The sequence below is a fragment of the Procambarus clarkii genome, chromosome 80 (assembly GCF_040958095.1).
Source record: "Procambarus clarkii isolate CNS0578487 chromosome 80, FALCON_Pclarkii_2.0, whole genome shotgun sequence".
Lineage (NCBI taxonomy): Eukaryota > Metazoa > Arthropoda > Malacostraca > Decapoda > Cambaridae > Procambarus > Procambarus clarkii.
In genome coordinates, this window is record NC_091229.1 from 8,209,338 (window position 1) to 8,230,173 (window position 20,836).

Sequence of the window (20,836 nt, forward strand, 5' to 3'; positions counted from 1 at the left end):
AGAGAGAGAGAGAGAGAGAGAAAGAGAGAGAGAGAGAGAGCTCAACTGGTTGATACACGGGATATCAGGTCAACTGATCACATAAAGGCTTTGGCACACAGTTGGCTTCAGGCACAACCTGTTCCTTATATGATTGTTACTTAATGCTGTTAATGAATAAAGTTTGTTCCTATTGATGCATATAATAGATTCATGAAATAAATGGGTCTCTAGGAGTAGGTTTCAACTGAGCTCAGGTAAGATAATAAAAGATACATAATAATTCGTTATCTGTATTGATATTACAAAAAAATAGTGATAATTAAATTAATTAAAAAAATGGTAATATAAAATACACAATAACATCTAAATAATGCATTGTGAAAATGTCAAATACCAAATGTGCAAATATGTATTTACAGTTGTTAGTGCTTTGAAGGTATGATAATGTGTGGTTTTGTCTGATAATGATGACGACGCATTGTTTCATAGTCAAAGTCCGTGACGTCACATAAACATGCAGGAGGCATTGTAATGATGAAAAGAATTAACGCCATATAATGATAAAAGAGGTATTGTAATGATGAAAGAATTTTTACATCATTTAATGATGAATGAAGTACTGTAATGATGAAGGAGAGTTGTACATAATATTTTAGGACTGGACTACTGCAGTAACTGGCTTCGTAATAATGTTAGCACCTTTTGCTCAAATAATATACATCTATATTTATATAATAAAATACCTGTCTGTTTGATTGACTATATGTTTGTCAAGCCAAAGTAGGAGGCCAGACGCCTCGGGCAAAACTCATCCAACTTTCCAGGATGTCAAGTGGAGAATGAGTGTCACAGGTCGGTCAGGGTCGGCCCCATTGTCACCCCGTAAGAAATAATGGCATCAATAGCGACCACCATCAATTTTCATGAAGTCTAAAATCAGGGAAGTGTTTTCCGTAAAGCTTTTAGCCATTTTTTCATTATTCATATTATTATATTTTCTGAGAAAGAGAGAGAGGGGGGGGGAGATAATGGGGCAGCGGGAATTGGAAGGAATGGTGGAGAGAGAGAGAGTAGGAGAGATAGGGGGGGGGGGGAAGAAAGGCAGAGAGGGTGGGGAGAGAGAAGAGATGAGAGAGAGGGGAAGATTTGGAGGAGAAGATGTGGGAGATCCTGAGTGGGAAAGAGAGGAGTTATAAGGGAAGGGAGATGAGAGATTGAGAGGGAAAATTTTTGGGAGAGTAGAATGTGAGAGGAGGAGTAGAGAGTCCCCGGCACAGCTCGGTACTACATCTACTTATTTCTACATTGATACAAACACTCAGTAATGTAAGTACAATTTAATTCGTTTAAAATCAATTTCATAATGAAAAATTTATTAGGTATAACAGCAATTTTATTCTCATATTTTGAAAAAATAATTTATTAATGCAAACTCATGCCACTAAGATGAGCGATCATAGACCACAGCATCCACACATCCCTAAGATGAGCTTCCTTTGGTGACCGTATCTTCTCAACACTAAGATGAGCACCCTTTGATCACAGGAGCCTTGTACCACCAAGATGAGCCACCATTCATCACAGCATCCTCGCACACCTAAGATAATAATCATTTAACCCCAGTATCCTCGCACACCTAAGATGACCAACCTTTGACCCCCAGTATCCTCACACCCCTAAGATGACCAACCTTTGACCCCCAGTATCCTCACACCCCTAAGATGACCAACCTTTGACCCCCAGTATCCTCACACACCTAAGATGACCAACCTTTGACCCTCAGTATCCTCACACACCTAAGATGACCAACCCTTGACCCCGCAGTATCCTCACACACCTAAGATGACCAACCTTTGTTCACAGCATCCTCGCATCACTTAGATGACTAACCTTTCATCACAGCATCCCTACGATGAGCACCATTTGATCACAGCATCCTTGAACACCTGATGAGCCGGTATCGCTTCTCTGGTTAAGGATATCTTTGACCCTATGATACCTTTACGAAATGTACTTTACTCCCTACTCACTAGGGTCTCGCTTCATGCAAGTCGGCGCTCAATCCCCGACCGTCCAAATTGTTGGGCACCATTCACCCTCCCGTCACATCCTAGATCCTTATCCAGACCCTTTCCAAGTGGATATAGTCGTAATGGCTTGCCTATTTCTCTTCATAGTTCTCCTTTCCTACTCACCTGAGGATACCACTACCACAGTGATGTCTCTCAAAATGTAGGCCCGGCCTACGATGACATTCCTCAATTAAATATTAAAGATATTACTGAGAGGCTCAGCGGTATAGAAGCTTTCTTCTGTAATATTTCAATGCCCTGTATACTATGTATAGTGCTTGTGTCAGGCTTCCTGTGAACTGTCTATAGTGATTGTACCAGACCTCCTGTAAACTGTCTATAGTGCTTGTGTTAGGCCACCTTTAAACATACATACATACACATACACACACATACACACACATACACACACATACACACACATACACACGCACATACACACGCACATACACACGCACATGCACACGCACATGCACACGCACATGCACACACGCACATGCACACACGCACATGCACACACGCACATGCACACACGCACACACACATACACACACACACACACACACACACACACACACACACACACACACACACACACACACACACACACACACACACACACACACACACACACACCTCGTAAGGGGTGTAGCGCGGGGCCTCGTAGCCTGGTGGATAGCGCGCAGGACTCGTAATTCTGTGGCGCGGGTTCGATTCCCGCACGAGGCAGAAACAAATGGGCAAAGTTTCTTTCACCCTGAATGCCCCTGTTACCTAGCAGTAAATAGGTACCTGGGAGTTAGTCAGCTGTCACGGGCTGCTTCCTAGGGGTGGAGGCCTGGTCAAGGACCGGGCCGCGGGGACACTAAAAAGCCCCGAAATCATCTCAAGATAACCTCAAGATAACCACACACACACACACACACACACATACACATATACATACACATATACATACACATATACATACACATATACATACACATATACATACACATATACATACACATATACATACACACACACACATATATATATATATATATATATATATATATATATAGTTACTATATCATAATATTTACTATATCTCAAAACTATATATATATATATATATATATATATATATATATATATATATATATATATATATATATATATATATATATATATATATATATATAGTTTTGAGATATAGTAAATATTATGTCACAACTCCACACAAGTGAATGTGTACCCTTGTACTTGCACACACGTCTTTGCTCACAGTTGGGCCCACTCCTCAACTTGACTGACGATAGATCCAGGTGTAACTCACGCATCTACACTTCCCATTGCCTCACAGGTGGTAAAAGGGACAATGTAAAGACCGACCACTGGCTGCAAAACCAGCTCCTATGTCTAATACACCAAAACAGAATTCAGGTACTTACTCCTTTTATCTGACCAGTCTCATTCATACATCACTTCCATACTTCCCCACCCCTGAAGCTGAAGTCGGATGGAATGGGAACTATCAGGGGAAAGCGCCAAGCCATTACGACTATATAGCACTGGGAAGGGGTCAGGATAAGAATTTGGGATGGGACAGGGGAAAGACCGGTGTGGAAGTACTCCCATATCCTTCACGTGGTCAGGCAGGACCACGGGTGACTGGCCCGGTGTTACGACACAGGCCACAGGGTGGCGGAAGGTACCACCAGTGCTCTAAGCTGGGCACGGTGGAACGTGACGGCAGATGTAGCTAGTAGTCCTACACAGCTAGCGTTGGTACCACGCCCTCAGCACGGCGTGGTACGGAACTGCACAGTGCGGTACGGAACTGCACGGCGTGGTACGGAACTGTACGACACTGTTTGGAAAAAGTTATGACACGGCTTGGAAAAACTTATGAGTCCCAGTTATGAGTTTCACATGTAATTCCCCGGAATTACGAATTCTAGGTTCCCTTCACAACACTGGAAACCTTCCCGAGTTCGTCTCTCACATGTACCTTCTGACTAAGGCACAATTGACGATGGATGTCACTACCACACGCAGGTAACAGCCACCACAGTCCACTTTCTCTGGGAGGCGTTCAACGATCACGGAAAGGTGACGATCCCAATAAAGTTCATTACCCATCTTTACTTGCTAATTGTGCAGTGCGAAAAAATATGTACACTGATCCTCGTTGTTACAGTAAGTACTAACTAAACCGGTTGATGGGCTGCATAAATCTTAAGAGACATCTACTATTATGATGAAGTGGCTTGTAATATTCTTGTCTATGTGACTCATGTATATGACTAAAGGGTTCACCCCCAATAACCTTGTGGCGCCTCACTCACTACATATCTCCAGTCAGATTCATTTCCATTAAACTCGAAGGGAGGGATAGATAGATGTATATATATATATAGAAAGCAAGCTAGATGGATAGGTAGATAGATGGGTGGATTGATAGACGTATGAACAGATGGGCAGATAGTTTAATAATCAGCTGGATAGGTAGATAGATGGGATACAGACCCACGCAATGCCGGGTATCCTTAATGTATAGAAAATATTAAAAATATATAAATATGTTCAGACGATGCGTCACAATAACGTGGCTGAAGATGCTATGACCAAACTACACATCAAAAAACAAAGAAACGACGACCTTTCGGTCCACCTGGACCATTTATGAAGTGTTGTGATCTGCTTGATAATGGTCCTAGACGGACCGAAACGCAGTTGTTTAGTCGTTTTCAGGTGCGTGTGGTTTGGTCATAATAGGCCTAGCATTGCTTACTTAGGCCTAGCAGCTCCTCGAGATCACACTGGCTTGGGGAGTATCAGGCAAACACTTAAGTGCTTAAATCAGATATGTTTTTTTTACTAAATTATATATATATATATTAATATTTTTCTACCAGAATATCAATGAATAAAAGGTTGAAGAAAACAAACAGAATCTTTAATTTTGCTTGTTAATTCAGCCATTGTCAGTCAGCAACTGGCTGGTATTTAATATATGGGTCTTGGGTAAGACACGATCAGAAGAGGACGAGGGTCATGATAACTATATATATGCAGAAATTCAATATATATCGGTTAAGAGGATAGATAAGTATAGCAACTTATAAACCTGTTTATAGGTACTAATCTCCCAGTTTAAGTTAAAAAGAAATCTAGAAATCTTCAAACAAAGATTTTATGATCTGAGGTATAACCTAAAGTGACAATATAACACTTTGAAAATGTAAAGCCTAATTATAATAAAAGTATAATGCAAGTGATAATACCAGTAGGAAAATGTCAAGCTTTCTCTTTATACAAATATAATGCAAGTGCCAGTACAACTTGGAAAATGTCAAACTTAATCTTTAATACAAAATTAAAGGTTTGGATACACGAACTAAAAATTTCACTAATTCCTAAAAGGTTATTTTATGGTGGTGTGCTGTCCTGCCTTTATTGTGGGCTGTCTTTCACTTATTGTGGGCTGTCTTTCACTTATTGTGGGCTGTCTTTCATTTATTGTGGGCTGTCTTTCATTTATTGTGGGCTGTCTTTCATTTATTGTGGGCTGTCTTTCATTTATTGTGGGCTGTCTTTCATTTATTGTGGGCTGTTCTGTATTTATTGTACGTTTTCTGCATATATTGTTCTGCATTTTTTTTTTTTTTTTGTCTTTTGCCTTATTCTTTAATTATTGTGTGTTTGCTATTTTTCTGGTCTTTTGCATTATTCTTCATTTATTACTTGTTGTTCTGCATTTACATTACATTTTTCTCCATTTATTGTGCGGTTTTCTGCATGTCTTGTGTGTTCTTTTGCATATCTGGATACGTTCATGTCAGTTGTGCCATCTTGAGGTTGACAGTTGCTGGGAGACAACTGTGGAGTCAAGGTGTCAACTCGTCCAAGTGAGCTGGAGCATCTTAGGGTGTGTTCCCCGGACAGGTTCCAAGCACTCGTGATAGATGAAAATATTCTAGACGTGTGTAATGCTGATTTTATTAATGAATGTTAAACAGCGCCTCTACTGGCTGAAATAATTTTATTGATAATATGAAAACGCTCTTGCAACTTGCTCCTATTGCGTGCACTTTTGGCCATCCTGCAGCGTGCTCTTTGTTCCTTCTGACCTTAGCTCCTGCACTCCTTGCCACAGCCAGCAACAAGACAACACTTGCGGCCCCAGTTATTCCTCTGACACTCCTGGTCAGAATGACACGTGTCGACGTACCGAATGCAGTACCTTCCGTACGAGAGGGGATCCGGACAGCCTCTCCTGTAGGAAGTTTGTATTATAAGATGGAAATGCAGGAAAAGGGGTTATGGAAAACTGATAATTAGGACACATTAAATTAATACTTACTCGAGCGAAGAAGTGAAATGCATGCAATTTGTTTTTTCTCAAGCTTTGCTATCTTCTGTATACAACATTCACTGCTGGATAATTTGGCAACGAAATCAAGTTATTATAAGGGCGTTTGATCGTTGAATTCTTTCAAGTTTAGGTTAGACATACATATGAATGTATTTGGCAGGATATAAATATTATATGCCTGGAAAGGACCAATTAGGAGTTACTTCACTTGGACTATTTATTGTAGTAGACTTTATACCCCCTCCCGAAGTTGATAGGCCTTAAGCCCAAAACTAAACTTGCTGGTTCATTAGGTAACTATTGTGATTAATAATCCATCAGCGGTTGATAGGCCATTTTCACAGCACCAAACTTGCTGCGTCATCAGGAAGCTATTGTTGTGGCCTTGTGGGATTATGTGGGTAAACACTCAGGAATTTATATTACCTTCAGTGGACTGTATAATGGGTTTCTTATGTGCTCCACTCAACTCCACAGGGTTGTAATTTATTTGTGTAATATATAATTAATTTAGAATTAGTCCATTCAGTACAGAATTATTTAGTTGATTTGAACTTAAGTATTTTGTCAGCTCAGTTGACCGAAGATAACTTTCAAATTATTTAACTTTCGCCGGATCAGCATTTTGCCATTGACTCTACATCCTGTATGTATGATTGTCATTGAATGGGCTAAATAATGTTTGTGAATTAATAATTAATTATGGTCTTTTTCATCTAAATTATTAAATGAATAATTAAAACGAGACTATCTGCGCCACAGGAGTGACGCCCCCGGGGTGGTGAAGCGAGTCACCCACGATGGTTACTGTTGGCTGGTGTGGCACTCTGGGACGTGCCAATAACCTCGGACACCACCTGCCGCCAGTTGTAACATTATGCTCACAATATTAATGTGTGATTACTTGTGTGTTGTAACACTAATTACATAGTGTTTAATAAAGAGGTGAAACACACTGGTGTGTTGTATTCATGTACTATAACCAGCCCAACCTCTCCCTTACTCCCAGGATGTACTAACTGCCCAGATAATATACAACCAAAGGAGCTAGAGGACTCAACGTTTGAGTGAGGGTCGGAGATGAACTGTTTCCGTCCTGGACGTGTAGAACGACTGTAAACCAACAAGCTGAACTATAGTTACCGTGTAAAACCATCCACAGTTTGAGCTTCAGTTTACCCCCTTGAGCAACGATGAACAATGAACAAGGGCCTCGAGCCATTCTAATTTATCCATCTCCAGCGGGAGAGAATGATTTCCGTGTTATTTAATTATTCGGATCACAAAGCCGCTCCTTTGGTGAGCACACTTACGTAGACACTCACGGGGCCAAAGTACAAAACATGCACACATGGGGGCAAAGTATTCACATGACGCTCACTGGAACCAAGTACTAACTAGAAACTCACGGGGACAAAGTACCAACAAGGCACTCACAGCCGCGAAGTACCAACCAAGCGCTAACTAGGTTACACTCGGGGGCAAAGTATCAAAGAGGTACCCACTGGGGCAAAGTAGTAACCAGGTACTCACGGGTGCAAAGTATCAACCAGGTACACAGGGGAAGAGTATCAACCAGGTTCTCGAGGGAACGAAGTATCAACCAGATTATCACGGTACGCATGGCATCAACCTTGCACTCAAGGGGAAGAATACCAAACAGGCATTCACGCGGACAAAGTATCAGCCAGGCACTCACGGAGACGAAGTACCAGCCAGGCACTCACAGGGGGCAAAGTACTCACCAATCACTCACTGGAAACAAGAACCAAACCAGGCATTCATGCGTACATAATACAAATCAGGCGCTCATAGTGGCAAAATACAAACCTGGCGCTCATTGGGGTAATTTCTCAACAAGGCACTATCGACTATCGGAAGCAAAGTATCAAGGTACTCACAGGAGCAAAGTATCAAGGTACTCACAGGAGCAAAGTATCAAGGTACTCACAGGAGCAAAGTATCAAGGTACTCACAGGAGCAAAGTATCAAGATACTCACGGGACCTAACTAACTACCTGGCACTCACAGGGTTAAATTACCAACGAGGCACTCAAGAGGTTACACAAAGGGACAAAGTCTCACCAATAAGAAATTCATGGGAACTCTAACTAGGTCAAAGTGCCAACCAGACACTCAAGGGGGTCACACAAAGGGTTAAAATTCCACCAACAAGACATTCATGGGAACTCTGACAAGGCCAAAGTGCCATCCAGACACTCAAGGTATCACCCACAAGGATAAAGTGTCGACCAGACACTCAAGGACTCACACACGAGAACAAAGTACGAACCAGACCCTCAAGAGGCTCGCACACAGGAACAAAATACCAACCAAACACTCAAGTGGTAACACACACGGTTCAGAGACTACATTACAGGCACCATGAAGGTGGGAGGACCAAGAGTAGTAATGGCAGTGATATATAGCCCTCCACCAAACGACAGAAGACCCAGGCAAGAGTATGATAGAAACAACATGGCAGTCAACACTATAACTGAGGGAACAGCCACTACTGCCTGTAAAAATAGATCCCATTTGCTCCTCATGGCGGACTTCAATCAAGGAAGGATATACTGGGAAAACAAGCAACCACATAGGGGTGAGGAAAAATGGAGAGCTAAACTGTAGGAAGTGGCGACAAGAAACTTTTTAAGTCAGCATGTCAAGGGACCCAGAAGAATGAGAGGCAACGATGAACCAGCGAGACTCAACCTAGTCTTCACTCTGAATGAGTCTGACATAAGGAAAATCGGTTTCGAAACACCCGTGGGAATGAGCGATCACAGTGTACTGATCTTTGAGTATCTGGTCGAAGGAGGGTTAAAGTACCCAAGGAAGGCCACAGAAAAGAAAAGGATGGCATTCCGAAAGAGAAACTATGAGGAGATAGGAAAATTTCCAACAAAAGTAACTTGGGAAACAGAGCTCAAAGGAAAGACGGCCCAAGACATGATTGACTACATTAAACAGAAATGTAAGGAGGTAGCAGATAAGTTCGTCACAGTCCAAAAGGAAAGAAATGAAATGCAGACGAGAATGCCATGTTTTAATCAGAGGTGTAAGCTAGCAAAGCAACTAAGTACAAGGGCGTGGAGAAACTATAAAAATAATAGGACACTTGTAAGCACAGAAAGATACCGGAGCGCCAGGAATAAATACTTCAGGGTGAGAAGAGGGGCAGAAAAGCAATATGGAAATGACATAGCAATCATGGCAAAGACTCAACCTAAACTGTTGCAAAGCCACATCAGGAGAAAAAGAAAAGTGAAGGAACAGGTAATGAAACCGGGGATAGGGGGTAGAGAAATTCACTATAAACGACAAGGAAGTGTGCGAGGAATTCAATAAGAAATTCCAATGTGTCGTCACAGTAGAGCAAGGGGAAGTCCCAGAGATAAGAGAGGGAATATCTAATCAAACACCACTAGATGAGCTTCTGATTACCAGTGGGGAGGTGAGGAAGCATCTGCTAGAGTTGGAAGTAAAAAAGGCTATGGGCCCGGATGGAATCTCACCTTGGATACTGAAGGAAGGAGAAGAAGCACTGTGCTTGCCAATCTCCAAGGTGTATAACAAATCACTGGTGATAGGTGAACTGCCAAAAATTTGGAAGACGGCTAATGTAGTCCCGATAATCAAGAAGGGGGATAGACAGGAGGTACTGAGCTACAGGCTCTGTCACTACCATACCATGCAAGGTGATGGAGAAGTTTGTGCGAAAGAAGCTAGTGGATCATCTGAGCGGAAGAACTTTGTATCACAACATCAGCATGGGTTCAGGGATGGCAGATCGTGCCTCACGGGATTGATTGAATTAAATTACCAAGCAACTAAAATCGGGCAAGAAAGAGTGGGTTGGGCAGACTGCAAATTTTTTTATTTCCAGAAAGCCTATAACACAGTACCACATACGAGACTAGTGCACAAACTGGAGATGCAGGAAAGAGTGACAGGGAAGGTACTCCACTGGATAAGGGAGTACCTAAGCAACAGAAGACAGCCAGTCACTGTGTAGGGTGAGGTATCGGAGTGGCGTGGAATCACCAGTGGAGTCCCTCAGGGATCAGTTCTTGGACTTATATATATGTAAATTCCCTTTCCTGATATATGTAAATTGTGAGATTTTTTTCTGTGCCTACCTCCCTTAGGAGGTGGACCTCAAGCATAAAGAACTGCACACTGCAGATATTTCTACTCTAAGCATGAGACCAATAGAAAAATGAAAAGCGGGAGCAAACCGCCAGGCTTCCACCACTAGGGTGAAAACCTGTCCACATAGGCCATAGGCCATAGGAAGCCTGTGGCTGAACGGACAGAACACTGGACGCGTGATCCTGTGGTCCCGGGTTCGATCCCTGGTGCCGGCGAGAAACAATGAGCAAAGTTTCTTTCACCCTATGCTCCTGTTACCTAGCAGTAAATAGGTACCTGGGTGTTAGTCAGCTGCCACGGGCTGCTTCCTGCGGGTGGAGGCCAGGTCGAGGACCGGGCCACGGGGACACTAAAAGCCCCGAAATCATCTCAAGATAACCTCAAGATAGGCCGCTGGTTCCTCCGAGTTAAACAGGAGGTTAAAACCAATAAAGGGTAACCGACGGGTTCTCACAATCAAATAATTATATTTGATGTGGTGCTATGAATTACAATTCGAATTTCCCAAGAACAGCCGTCATTTAAAAAAAGATCACATTGCAACAATCGTATAAAGTAAAACATGGGTGGAAAAGAATGGTTGAAGAGTTGACATCAAAGACCGTTTTCTATAACAAAAGAATTTATTAACAACAAGAGACTAAACTACTAAAACATCGAGTTTACGTACGTTAATGTCCATCAAGTGGCACAATAACAAAAGTTAAATAGCAACGACTTCGGTCCTTTGCTGTGCAGCTGCATACTGAACTAACCAGAACACAGGTGTGCCCACTGACGACGCAATATTGCAAACAAATAATTCACAAGCCTAGTTTACACCACAGTGAGTGATTCGTTACGTTATTGTCTATCAAGTGGCACTTGCAACACAGCTATTCAACAGCCCCTCGAGAAAGGACAGCAGTCTCCATCTTGCTGACACTTCGTGCTGACTAAATGAACTAACTGAACAATGATGCCCACTGATGACACAAGCTTGCAATCAATATTGCCACGGCTTCAAGGTGACCAGATACTTTAATCACAATCTTACAAGTCCTCCACCCTTTCAGGCGAGATACCCAAGTAACTAGGCAGGTAGTCCAACACTGACTCCCCCTATCACAACCTAATGTGAACACTCTTTGCAACTCCCTGCAAGAAGTTGCACTGTAAACAGTAAACAAAGCCAGGCAAGGTGGGATTCTGAGACACTTCTCCAGTAATCCCCAAGTTACTTTACTCTCATCACCAGACGATAAACAAAAGAAATTGCCTTAATCAATTACAAAATTGATTATGTGATTAATTACGTTAATTGACTGTCCACAGCAGTTAGCAACAAAGTACTATACGTTAATCATTAACACTTGTCTCTCTTAACACAAGTCAACTTGTTAACAATAACTCAAAGTCTCTTACATTACATCACACTTAACTCCTTTCAAGTATTCAGTGAGTAATTCCTAATTAATATCAAACGGACAACTAATTAAATCCCAATCGAGTTACGTTAACTAAGCCTACCACTATCTTGGTAGCTTCTCAACAGTCTATGTCAAAATTTACTTTAATGAGTGTTAATTACCCTAATTAACCCCAAGTTATTAATTAACTGTCACCAGGACCGATAATTACCTATACATAAATACGTCTCACTCCGCACTAAGACCTAAGATGAGTTTGATGAGACCTAAGCAGGTCTCATCAAACACTGTGAATTCACGGACCTTTGACGTTAATTACTCCACTAATTAACATGAATGCATCTTAATTCACTGTCACCAGACAGGATATGCTTAATATAACGAGTTATGCTAGCTCCATGACCTCGCTTTACCGAGTCATCAAGATTTTTGACGTTAATTACTCCAATAATTAACATGAGCCACTAATTGCTATATCCCAGAGAGGTAATTAGTCTCAAGCAAATTACGTTAACACAAATACTGACAGATTCTGACAGTTCCTCCCCACTATGTGAATTCATAATGAGAATGCTAATTACATAATTAGCTAGAGTGGTCAATTAGTTGTCACACGGACAATTAATTGCACTGGAAACTTATCTCAACAAGCTCAACACTGTTTCCCTTAACAGCTCTCTCACTCATTAAGTAATGTGCAACCTCTTATAAAGTTAATTCCCCTTAATTAACTCACTGAATCCTTAAGTCATCAACACAACTTAAGTCATCAACACAACTTAAAGAGCACAAAGTAACCCCAGGTTACATAGGTCACACTTACAGTGGCATCTTGAGGTTATCTTGAGATGATTTCGGGGCTTTTTCAGTGTCCCCGCGGCCCGGTCCTCGACCAGGCCTCCACCCCCAGGAAGCAGCCCGTGACAGCTGACTAACTCCCAGCTACCAATTTACTGCTAGGTAACAGGGGCATTCAGGGTGAAAGAAACTTTGCCCATTTGTTTCAGCCTCGTGCAGGAATCGAACCCGCGCCACAGAATTACGAGTCCTGCGCACTATCCACCAGGCTACGAGGCATGGCAGCAATAAATGCACAGCCCACATACGGTTGCAGCTACTGTAACACGATAATTACTGTACCCACACAGTAATGACACACGATTTGGCAACAAGAAAAGTATACCTACATTACTGCCCCCGCTAATCTTGCAACAGTTGCAAGGGGACTACTATGCGCAATCACTACTACTTCAGCAAAAAATTTACGTTAATATAAAACACCATCGCTACGCAGACAGCTGGCACTAATTCTCATAATTAGGCAAATTAACCAATCTATTGCTTGCTCTCATTAAGTACTGTGAATTCCCCTGAATAATCAAAGGGACCACCTTTCATCAACAACACAGCTCCTAGGGCAGTAATATAACGTATACCTGGTAACAACACTGCCCAAACCTACAACATAATGATGCCGTCAGCATACCCCACATGGGAGTTCCACCTGAGCAGCCGTAGGGTGAAGACGTGTCGTCTGAACACTCCGGCAGTTTGGGGAGGTTGCAGGTTTCGCCGGCAGGGGGTGTGGGGGTCTCTTACCCTCCCTATCCAGTGTTGTTGCCTGCCTGGCTGCATGCTGACGTGGCCGTTTTGACATGGGGGGCCTGGCCATTCCTCCTGTGTTGCGGGTAAATTCCGTGGGCCTGGAATTCATGTGTAAGGCTGGTTATCCAGCCATTGAGTTAGTTATGTGCGACATGCTTCGTGTCCCGGTGGAAGCTGTGTATGGCGTTGAGCTTGTTACGGCCCACCGGGGGATTGTCAAGTTCGTGGGGGAGGAGGAGTATCGGGACTTCCTCCGGCGGAACGAGGGGCGTTCATTGCAGTTGCCGGATGGCGCCGGCTCCGTTACGATCTCGGACCGAAGTGGTGCCCTGACATATGTCAGTGTGCACGGTGCGCCTCTGGAGTTCCCTGAAGACCTTCTCCGGCGCTTCTTCGGGAGGTATGGTGTAGTCATCAGTGTGCGGGTGAACAAGCTGTCCTCGGGGAAGTATGCTGGGAAGCAGACGAACGTCCGTACATTAGGTATGCGCCTGCGGTCGGATATCCCATCTTCTGTCCGGCTGCTGGGCTACTACGTTCGGGTGTATTATGCTCGGCAGCCCCGTACTTGTTTCCGGTGTGGCCAGTTAGGGCATCAGGCTGCCGGGTGCTCTGAGACCCCTGCTGCACCCGTTAACTTATTCCGGGAGGAGGATTTCCCGCCGCTCCCTCAGGGCGTGGATTCCGGGGATGAAGTGGAGCACGTCCCAGTCGCTGCTGATGCGGCCCCTCCTGCGTCACCCGACATGCCCCCGGTGCTTGTTGTCCCTCAGCCGAGTGCGTCTGCGTCTTCCTGTTTTGTGCGGCCCGGTTCCCCATGTGGTTGAGGCTGCTGCAGTACTGCGACGGGCGTTGGTTCGCCCGGTTCGTGAAGGCCGTGGTTCTGGATCCGCCTCCGGCTGTGAGGATGTGCGGCCAGTGCCCAAGCGTTCTAGGCGCTCTTCTACTGCTTGGGCTGATATGGAGGACTACGACGCGGGTGGAGCTTCGGGAGATGGTGTGGCGATTCCGGGTGCCTCGTGCTCTACGACGCTGGTGGTGGCTGATGTCCATGTGTCGGCTGTTGACGATGTTTGTGCATCAAATTTACCTCCTGTTCTTTCTCCTACAGAAGGTTCTACGCAGTGGGAGGTGGTTGCTCCTACAGGCGTGGATGGTGTGGATCCTGGTGCGAGCCGAGGCATCAAGCTGGTGCTGAAAAAGGATGCCAAGCATGGGGGGTCCCAGCAGGTACCACGTTCAGTGGTTGACGAGGGGCCCTGTGAGGCAGCCGAGGAGGCTCCCAGTGTGCTGCCCATTGCCCGGCCTCATGGGAAGGTGCCTCTCCCTCTCATCTTGGCCTCCGGAGTGGCGAATGATGCTGACCATCCGTTGTATTTTGACATTGTTGACCGTGTGCGTCCTGATCCGTGGTGCCCTTCTACCATCTGGATTCGTCGGGCGAAGTGTTTTTTTGTAGGTGTGCCAGAATTATTGCCCGATCCTCGTACGCTCAATAGTGACCATGTTTCGGAGGACATTATGTTACTTTGGGAGGTGTACTGTATTCGCTTCCCGGCGGACGAGTGGCCAGACAAGTATGAGATCTTTTCGTAGTCTGTGTGCTTGCTGTGTGTTTGGTGTGGTGTTGTGATGTTTTGTTGTATTTTTCTTTTGTTTTCTTGTGTTTTTGATGTCGGCCCTTCAGGCCGGTGTTTAGTGACTTTGTATGGTTGTGTATTGATTTGTTTGTTTCTTGATGTACTTTGTTGTTGCATTCTTGGTCCTTCAGGCTAATTGTTGTGTTTATGCCTGATTTGTTTTCAGGTGTGCGTGTTTATTGTAATTGTTTATTTTGGCCTCGCCTTTTGTTTACGGGGCGGATGGCTTGGTGTGTGTTTTTTTGATTAATGTATTGATTTTATGTTGCTTTACCTGTTGTATGTGTTTGGACAGTCTTGTGTTTGCACTGTTCTGTTTCCTGCTATGCCTCTTGTTGTATGGTTTGTTTTTCTGGAGGTGTTGTTTTGTACTGTGATTGCTGGATTGCCATTGTATTCTGTTTTGTGCTTTGATGTATGTTGTATTTTTCATGTTTTTTTGTGTATGTGTTTTGTTGTGCTATGCTGTTTTGTTGTGCTATGCTGTCGGCCCTTCTGGCCGGTGGTCTATTGTTTTCCTTTATGTATTCTGTATTTTTATTGTATTTAATTTGCATGCTCTGCATGTAAAAAAAAAAAAAAAAAAAAAAAAAAAAAAAAAAAAAAAAAAAAAAAAAAAAAAAAAAAAAAAAAAAAATGATGCTGTCAGCATACCCCACATGCTAATGACATCATTAGGCAATCATTCAGCAATCACATTTACTGACTCACCACACAACACCGTAATCAATATACATGCAAATGAAATACATGGAAATGGTATTCACTTATCAATGAACATAATTCAAATAGCTTACCCATCATGCATCACAACCACATAAAATTATCCATAATTATACAGACCTCAGGGTGTCCCCTGACAACCCTACTACACTGGCCTGCCTACCTCTGCAATGATAATTAACATGTGGCAACACGGCATTAATCTTGACTCTGAACGATATATAAGAATCGACAGAACAATGATCACTTACATGGTAAATCTCTACACTGACCGGTTACATACTCGAGTCAGTCTACACACAAAAATATCTATATACATCTACATGTGTGGTTCTGTGTATAACATACACCTTCAGGTACATCACAAACAGTCACCTGGACGTCAGTACAGACAACTGTCTCTCAGCTGCTTCCCTCGCCTGGCAGGCGCTACGGGACAACACAGTTGTTACCGGAATTAACAACAGTCCTGAGACACTGTAACATACAATAACTTGTACTCACAATTACCACTCTTATTACATTCATTTCCCCGGTCACAACCTCCTTGCTGAAGAACACCTTGCTCACTCCCACGTGTGTCGACTAGGTGTGGCCGTATGGTGTCCAGGACATGTGGCCAAGCGTGGCCCAAGGGGGTGGCCCTGAGGGGTGGCCACGGAGTAGCGTGGGGCATCACAGCGCCTCACGCAGGATGAGCTGGCGCCCGGGGTGGCCAGGGTGGCCCACAGGAGGGCGGCCAGGGTGTGGCCATCACGTGACTCCACGGTTTCTTGCCACAGAGCGGTGCGGCGCGCACATGGCAGACATGGCAAGGTGGAATTTCAAAGTCCAACAGGGGCCTGTAATCTCACCACAATTACACGGGGAGGCCCTGCCCTATTCCACCAATTGTCCGGCAACATAGACAGGATAACTGATAACCCTCAGATGTGAGCAAAACATCTGATACACCACGAGGCTTGCCAAGTGCCTCTTGGGTAAACACTGTCTCTAGTTATTACACAGTTCCTTCCTTACTCTTTGGCCTCAATTCATGCAAATTGGGTCCCCGACACGATCCACGATGGCAGGAATATTGTGTGCGATGAGTAATAAGGATGACACAGCGATTAATGGTGGTGGAGGTGGCATACACCCCACCCCCACCTGGGGACACTTTGTCCTCTGCTCACCGCCCTTAGACTGAAGATTTTTTTGGCAGGCCAACTCCAAATGCCCGTCCCCCCCCCCCCCCCCTCCCACCTTGTCTTGACCAATCAGCACAAAGCCGGCACAGCATATTGTGCCGCTTCCAATCACCGCATTTCGCGCCTAAACACCCCCACGAGGCTGAGGTGCCTAGTCGAATCACAGACGCCCTCACCATGAGGCGTCCCATGACGTCACAAGAAGGGGGAGGCCAAGGAGTGTGACGTCACACCTCACAGGGTTATCTTGAGATGTAGAGAAGATTTCGGGCCTTTAGTGTCCCCGCGGCCCAGTCTTTGACCAGGCCTTCACCCCAAGGAAGCAGTCCGTGACAGCTGACTTACACCCAGGTTCCTATTTTACTGCTAGGTAACAGGGGCATAGGGTGAAAGAAACTCTGCCTATTGTTTCTCTCCGGCGCCCGGGATCGAACCCGGGACGATAGGATCACAAGTCCAGCGTGCTGTTCGCTCGGCCGACCGGCTCCCTCGGTCGGGGGAGCCGGTGGGTGGGGAAGGCGACGTTCACCCCTCCTCTAAAACCGTTGGCGAGTGAAGTACCCACCTACACCTCACTCACTCACAAATCCCATTTCATAGAAAACATGATAAATTCTGTAACTCTCTCTACAGAGCAGTCACAAACTCCTGGCTAGTCTTAAACGATGGTCCTTAGCATAAGCTTTCATCCAACACCACACAAGGGCATGTAGTTTGAAAACTTCTTGTCTAGAGTTCCTAGAGCGACTCTAGCCTAATCTAACAAACTAGAAAAACTAGCTGAGGGAATTTTCATTCCCTCACATAAATGATCTCTCAGAGGGAATGGACCCGTTCCTCTCAATGTATGCTGCTGATGAAAAAAATTATGAGGAGGATTTAGACTGAGAAAAATAGTATGAGGCTACAAGATGACCTAAACAAACTGAAGGAATGGTCCAACAAATGACTACTAAAGTTCAACCCAAGTAAATGTAACGTAATGAAACTTGGCGGAGGAAATAGGAGGCCAGACACTGGATACTGAATGGGAGATGAAGTCCTTCACGAAACGGACAGAGAGAAAGATCTAGGTGTTGATATCACACCAAACTTGTCTCCTGAAGCTCACATCAAAAGAATAACATCGGCGGCGTTTGCGAGGCTGGCTAACATCAGAACTACCTTCAGAAATCTGTGTAAAGAATCTTTCAGAACCTTGTATACCACGTATGTAAGACCAATCCTGGAGTATGCGGCCCCAGCATGGAGCCCGAACCATATCAAGTACAAGACGAAGCTAGAAAAAGTTCAGCGGTATGCCACTAGGCTAGTCCCAGAACTAAGAGGCATGAGTTACCAGGAAAGGAGTTACCAGGAAAGGCTGAGAGAACTGCACCTCACGTCGCTGGAAGATAGAAGAGCTCGGAAAGACATGATCACCATATACCAGATACCCAAGATACTAATCTAACAAACCATACTAACAAAAATTCCTGAACATGATAGGGACGATTGCGTCAGTCACCACATGGTGACTGAAAGTAGACACCCTGTGGTGGCTGACTTTCAGCCACTGTGGCTGAATAGTCACCACGCGGTGACTATTCCTTTGCCTAGCACATGATAGAAACTCCGTCATCAATCTACTCTGATTTGCGTTTGATTATCTTAGATAGACTTTAATTAATGTTCATAGAAATCGAGAAGAATAAATTCGCATATAAATCAGCATTTATCTCCTTTCATTGGTAAATTTGCTCCAAAAATGTGTGCCGTGACTATCAGCTGATGAGAGGTGGGGGGTGGCGCCGCGCCTCGCAGTTGTGGCCGAGCAGCTGGTGAGATAGGATGACGCATCGTCATGCTCTCCAAATAAGCGCCATATTTGTGCTTATAGCCGCAGAATTGACTCATTCGGAGGGGCAAATAGTGCAGCAGAGTCGGGACATTGAACGAATTACCACATATCAAGCTGTTGCATTCTTTAAGGACGTATCCCGGTTGTATAATATTTATATTTCTTTGTTGTGAGCTCGTAACATTGAAATTTCAACCGTGTTATGAGGCACAATTAATAACAAAACCCAGTTTACGTTGGCGACGTGAGAGAGAGAGTTCTTCCGGTTCCAACACGTTGAGTTCAGGGCTGAGAACAGTACGCAGTGACCCGGAGTCAATATTTACTGCATAACTCACCTGATGACTGCTCTCGTGTTACTGCTGGACTAGGAGGAAATCTTCAGTCCAGCTAAGCTGAAAGTTTATAACTAATCAGTTGTAGTGTAGTTTACTAACTCTTTAACCCTGATTTATCTATAATATTATTATTTAAATTTATTCAATATTTTCATGCAATACGTCGATTAACATTAAAGAATTTACCCCCCCCCAAAAAAACAAAACAAAAATTGTTTATGGAATCACTCCACATTATAAAAAAGTTTTTACAGTCCACTTCTCTAAGTTTATTTTGAATGAATTATTTGTTCAAATGTTACATGACATTAAATAGTGAAGAAAAAATCTCCCACAACAAAGAAGGATTATTTAACATGGGTTGTACACGCACAAGGGGACACAGGTGGAAGCTGAGTACTCAGATGAGCCACTGAGACATTAGAAAAAACATTTTCAGTGTCAGAGTAGTTAGTAAATAGAATGCACAAGGAAGTGATGTGGTGGAGGCTGACTCCATACACAGTTTCAAATGTAGATATGATAGAGCTAGAGAAGCCCAGGAATCTGTACACCAGTAGATTGACGGTTGAGAGGCGGGACCAAAGGGCCAAAGCTCAACCCTCGCAAGCACAATTAGGTGAGTACACGACCACAACGTATCAACCAGACACTCAAGGAACACTAACAAGGACAACGTACCAGCCAGACACTCAAGGAACACTAACAAGGACAACGTACCAACCACTCAAGGATCACTAACAAGGACAACGTACCAACCAGACACTCAAGGAACACTAACAAGGAGAACGTACCAACCAGACACTCAAGGAACACTAACAAGGACAACGTACCAACCACTCAAGGATCACTAACAAGGACAACGTACCAACCAGACACTCAAGGATCACTAACAAGGACAACATACCAACCAGACACTCAAGGAACACTAACAAGGACAACGTACCACCCAGACACTCAAGGAACACTAACAAGGACAACGTACCAACCAGACCCTCAAGGAACACTAACAAGGACAACGTACCAACCAGACACTCAAGGAACACTAACAAGAACAACGTACCAACCAGACACTCAAGGAACACTAACAAGGACAACGTACCAACCACTCAAGGATCACTAACAAGGACAACGTACCAACCAGACACTCAAGGATCACTAACAAGGACAACATACAAACAGTATACTTACCCAGGGTGGAGTGTGCGCTGTGAGGTTGTTCCCACAACAACAATCTGATAAAACAACAAAACAATTTAATATTCATTAATGTCTCGGATAACTGAAAGTAATTTTAGATGATTTTATAAACCTAAATTTGTTTTGCAAAGTTCATCTGGTAATACTTACCCAGTCTCTCCTCCAATGTCTTGTCCAACCTCTAGTCCAGTCTCTCGCCCAATGTCTTGTCTAACCTCTAGTCCAGTCTCTCGCCCAGTGTCTTGTCCAACCTCTAGTCCAGTCTCTCCTCCAATGTCTTGTCCGACCTCTAGTCCAGTCTTTCGCCCAATGTCTTGTCCAA

The 20,836-nt window shown here is 43.9% G+C and overlaps 2 protein-coding genes and 1 long non-coding RNA gene across 3 annotated transcripts in view; 1 reads left to right on the forward strand and 2 right to left on the reverse strand.

Annotated features, from left to right (window-relative positions):
- Positions 1-258: 258 nt before the first annotated feature.
- Positions 259-3,085, reverse strand: LOC138357741 (uncharacterized). The gene is made up of 2 exons (XR_011225123.1): positions 1,820-3,085; positions 259-1,698 (listed from the first exon to the last, which is right to left on the reverse strand). It is a non-coding gene; the product is annotated as an uncharacterized lncRNA (long non-coding RNA).
- Positions 3,086-4,991: 1,906 nt separating this feature from the next.
- LOC123748454 (uncharacterized) overlaps positions 4,992-20,836 on the reverse strand; it is a 34,573-nt gene continuing 18,728 nt past the window's right edge. The window contains exons 2-3 of the mRNA XM_069314743.1: positions 20,506-20,549; positions 4,992-6,315 (exon numbers count right to left, since the gene is read on the reverse strand). Of these exons, the coding sequence (XP_069170844.1) occupies positions 6,171-6,315; positions 20,506-20,549 (189 nt within the window). The 3' untranslated portion in view covers positions 4,992-6,170. The remainder of the gene's footprint in view (positions 6,316-20,505; positions 20,550-20,836) is intronic.
- On the forward strand, positions 6,322-17,151 carry LOC138357745 (uncharacterized). The gene is made up of 2 exons (XM_069314742.1): positions 6,322-8,307; positions 8,358-17,151. Exon 2 carries the CDS (start codon positions 14,274-14,276, stop codon positions 15,177-15,179), a length of 906 nt encoding a protein of 301 aa, XP_069170843.1. The 5' UTR covers positions 6,322-8,307; positions 8,358-14,273; the 3' UTR covers positions 15,180-17,151.

What these genes read in the sequence shown, in the direction of transcription:
- LOC138357745 (XM_069314742.1), top strand. Translation starts at nt 14,274, where the DNA reads ATGAAGTGGAGCACGTCCCAGTCGCTGCTGATGCGGCCCCTCCTGCGT.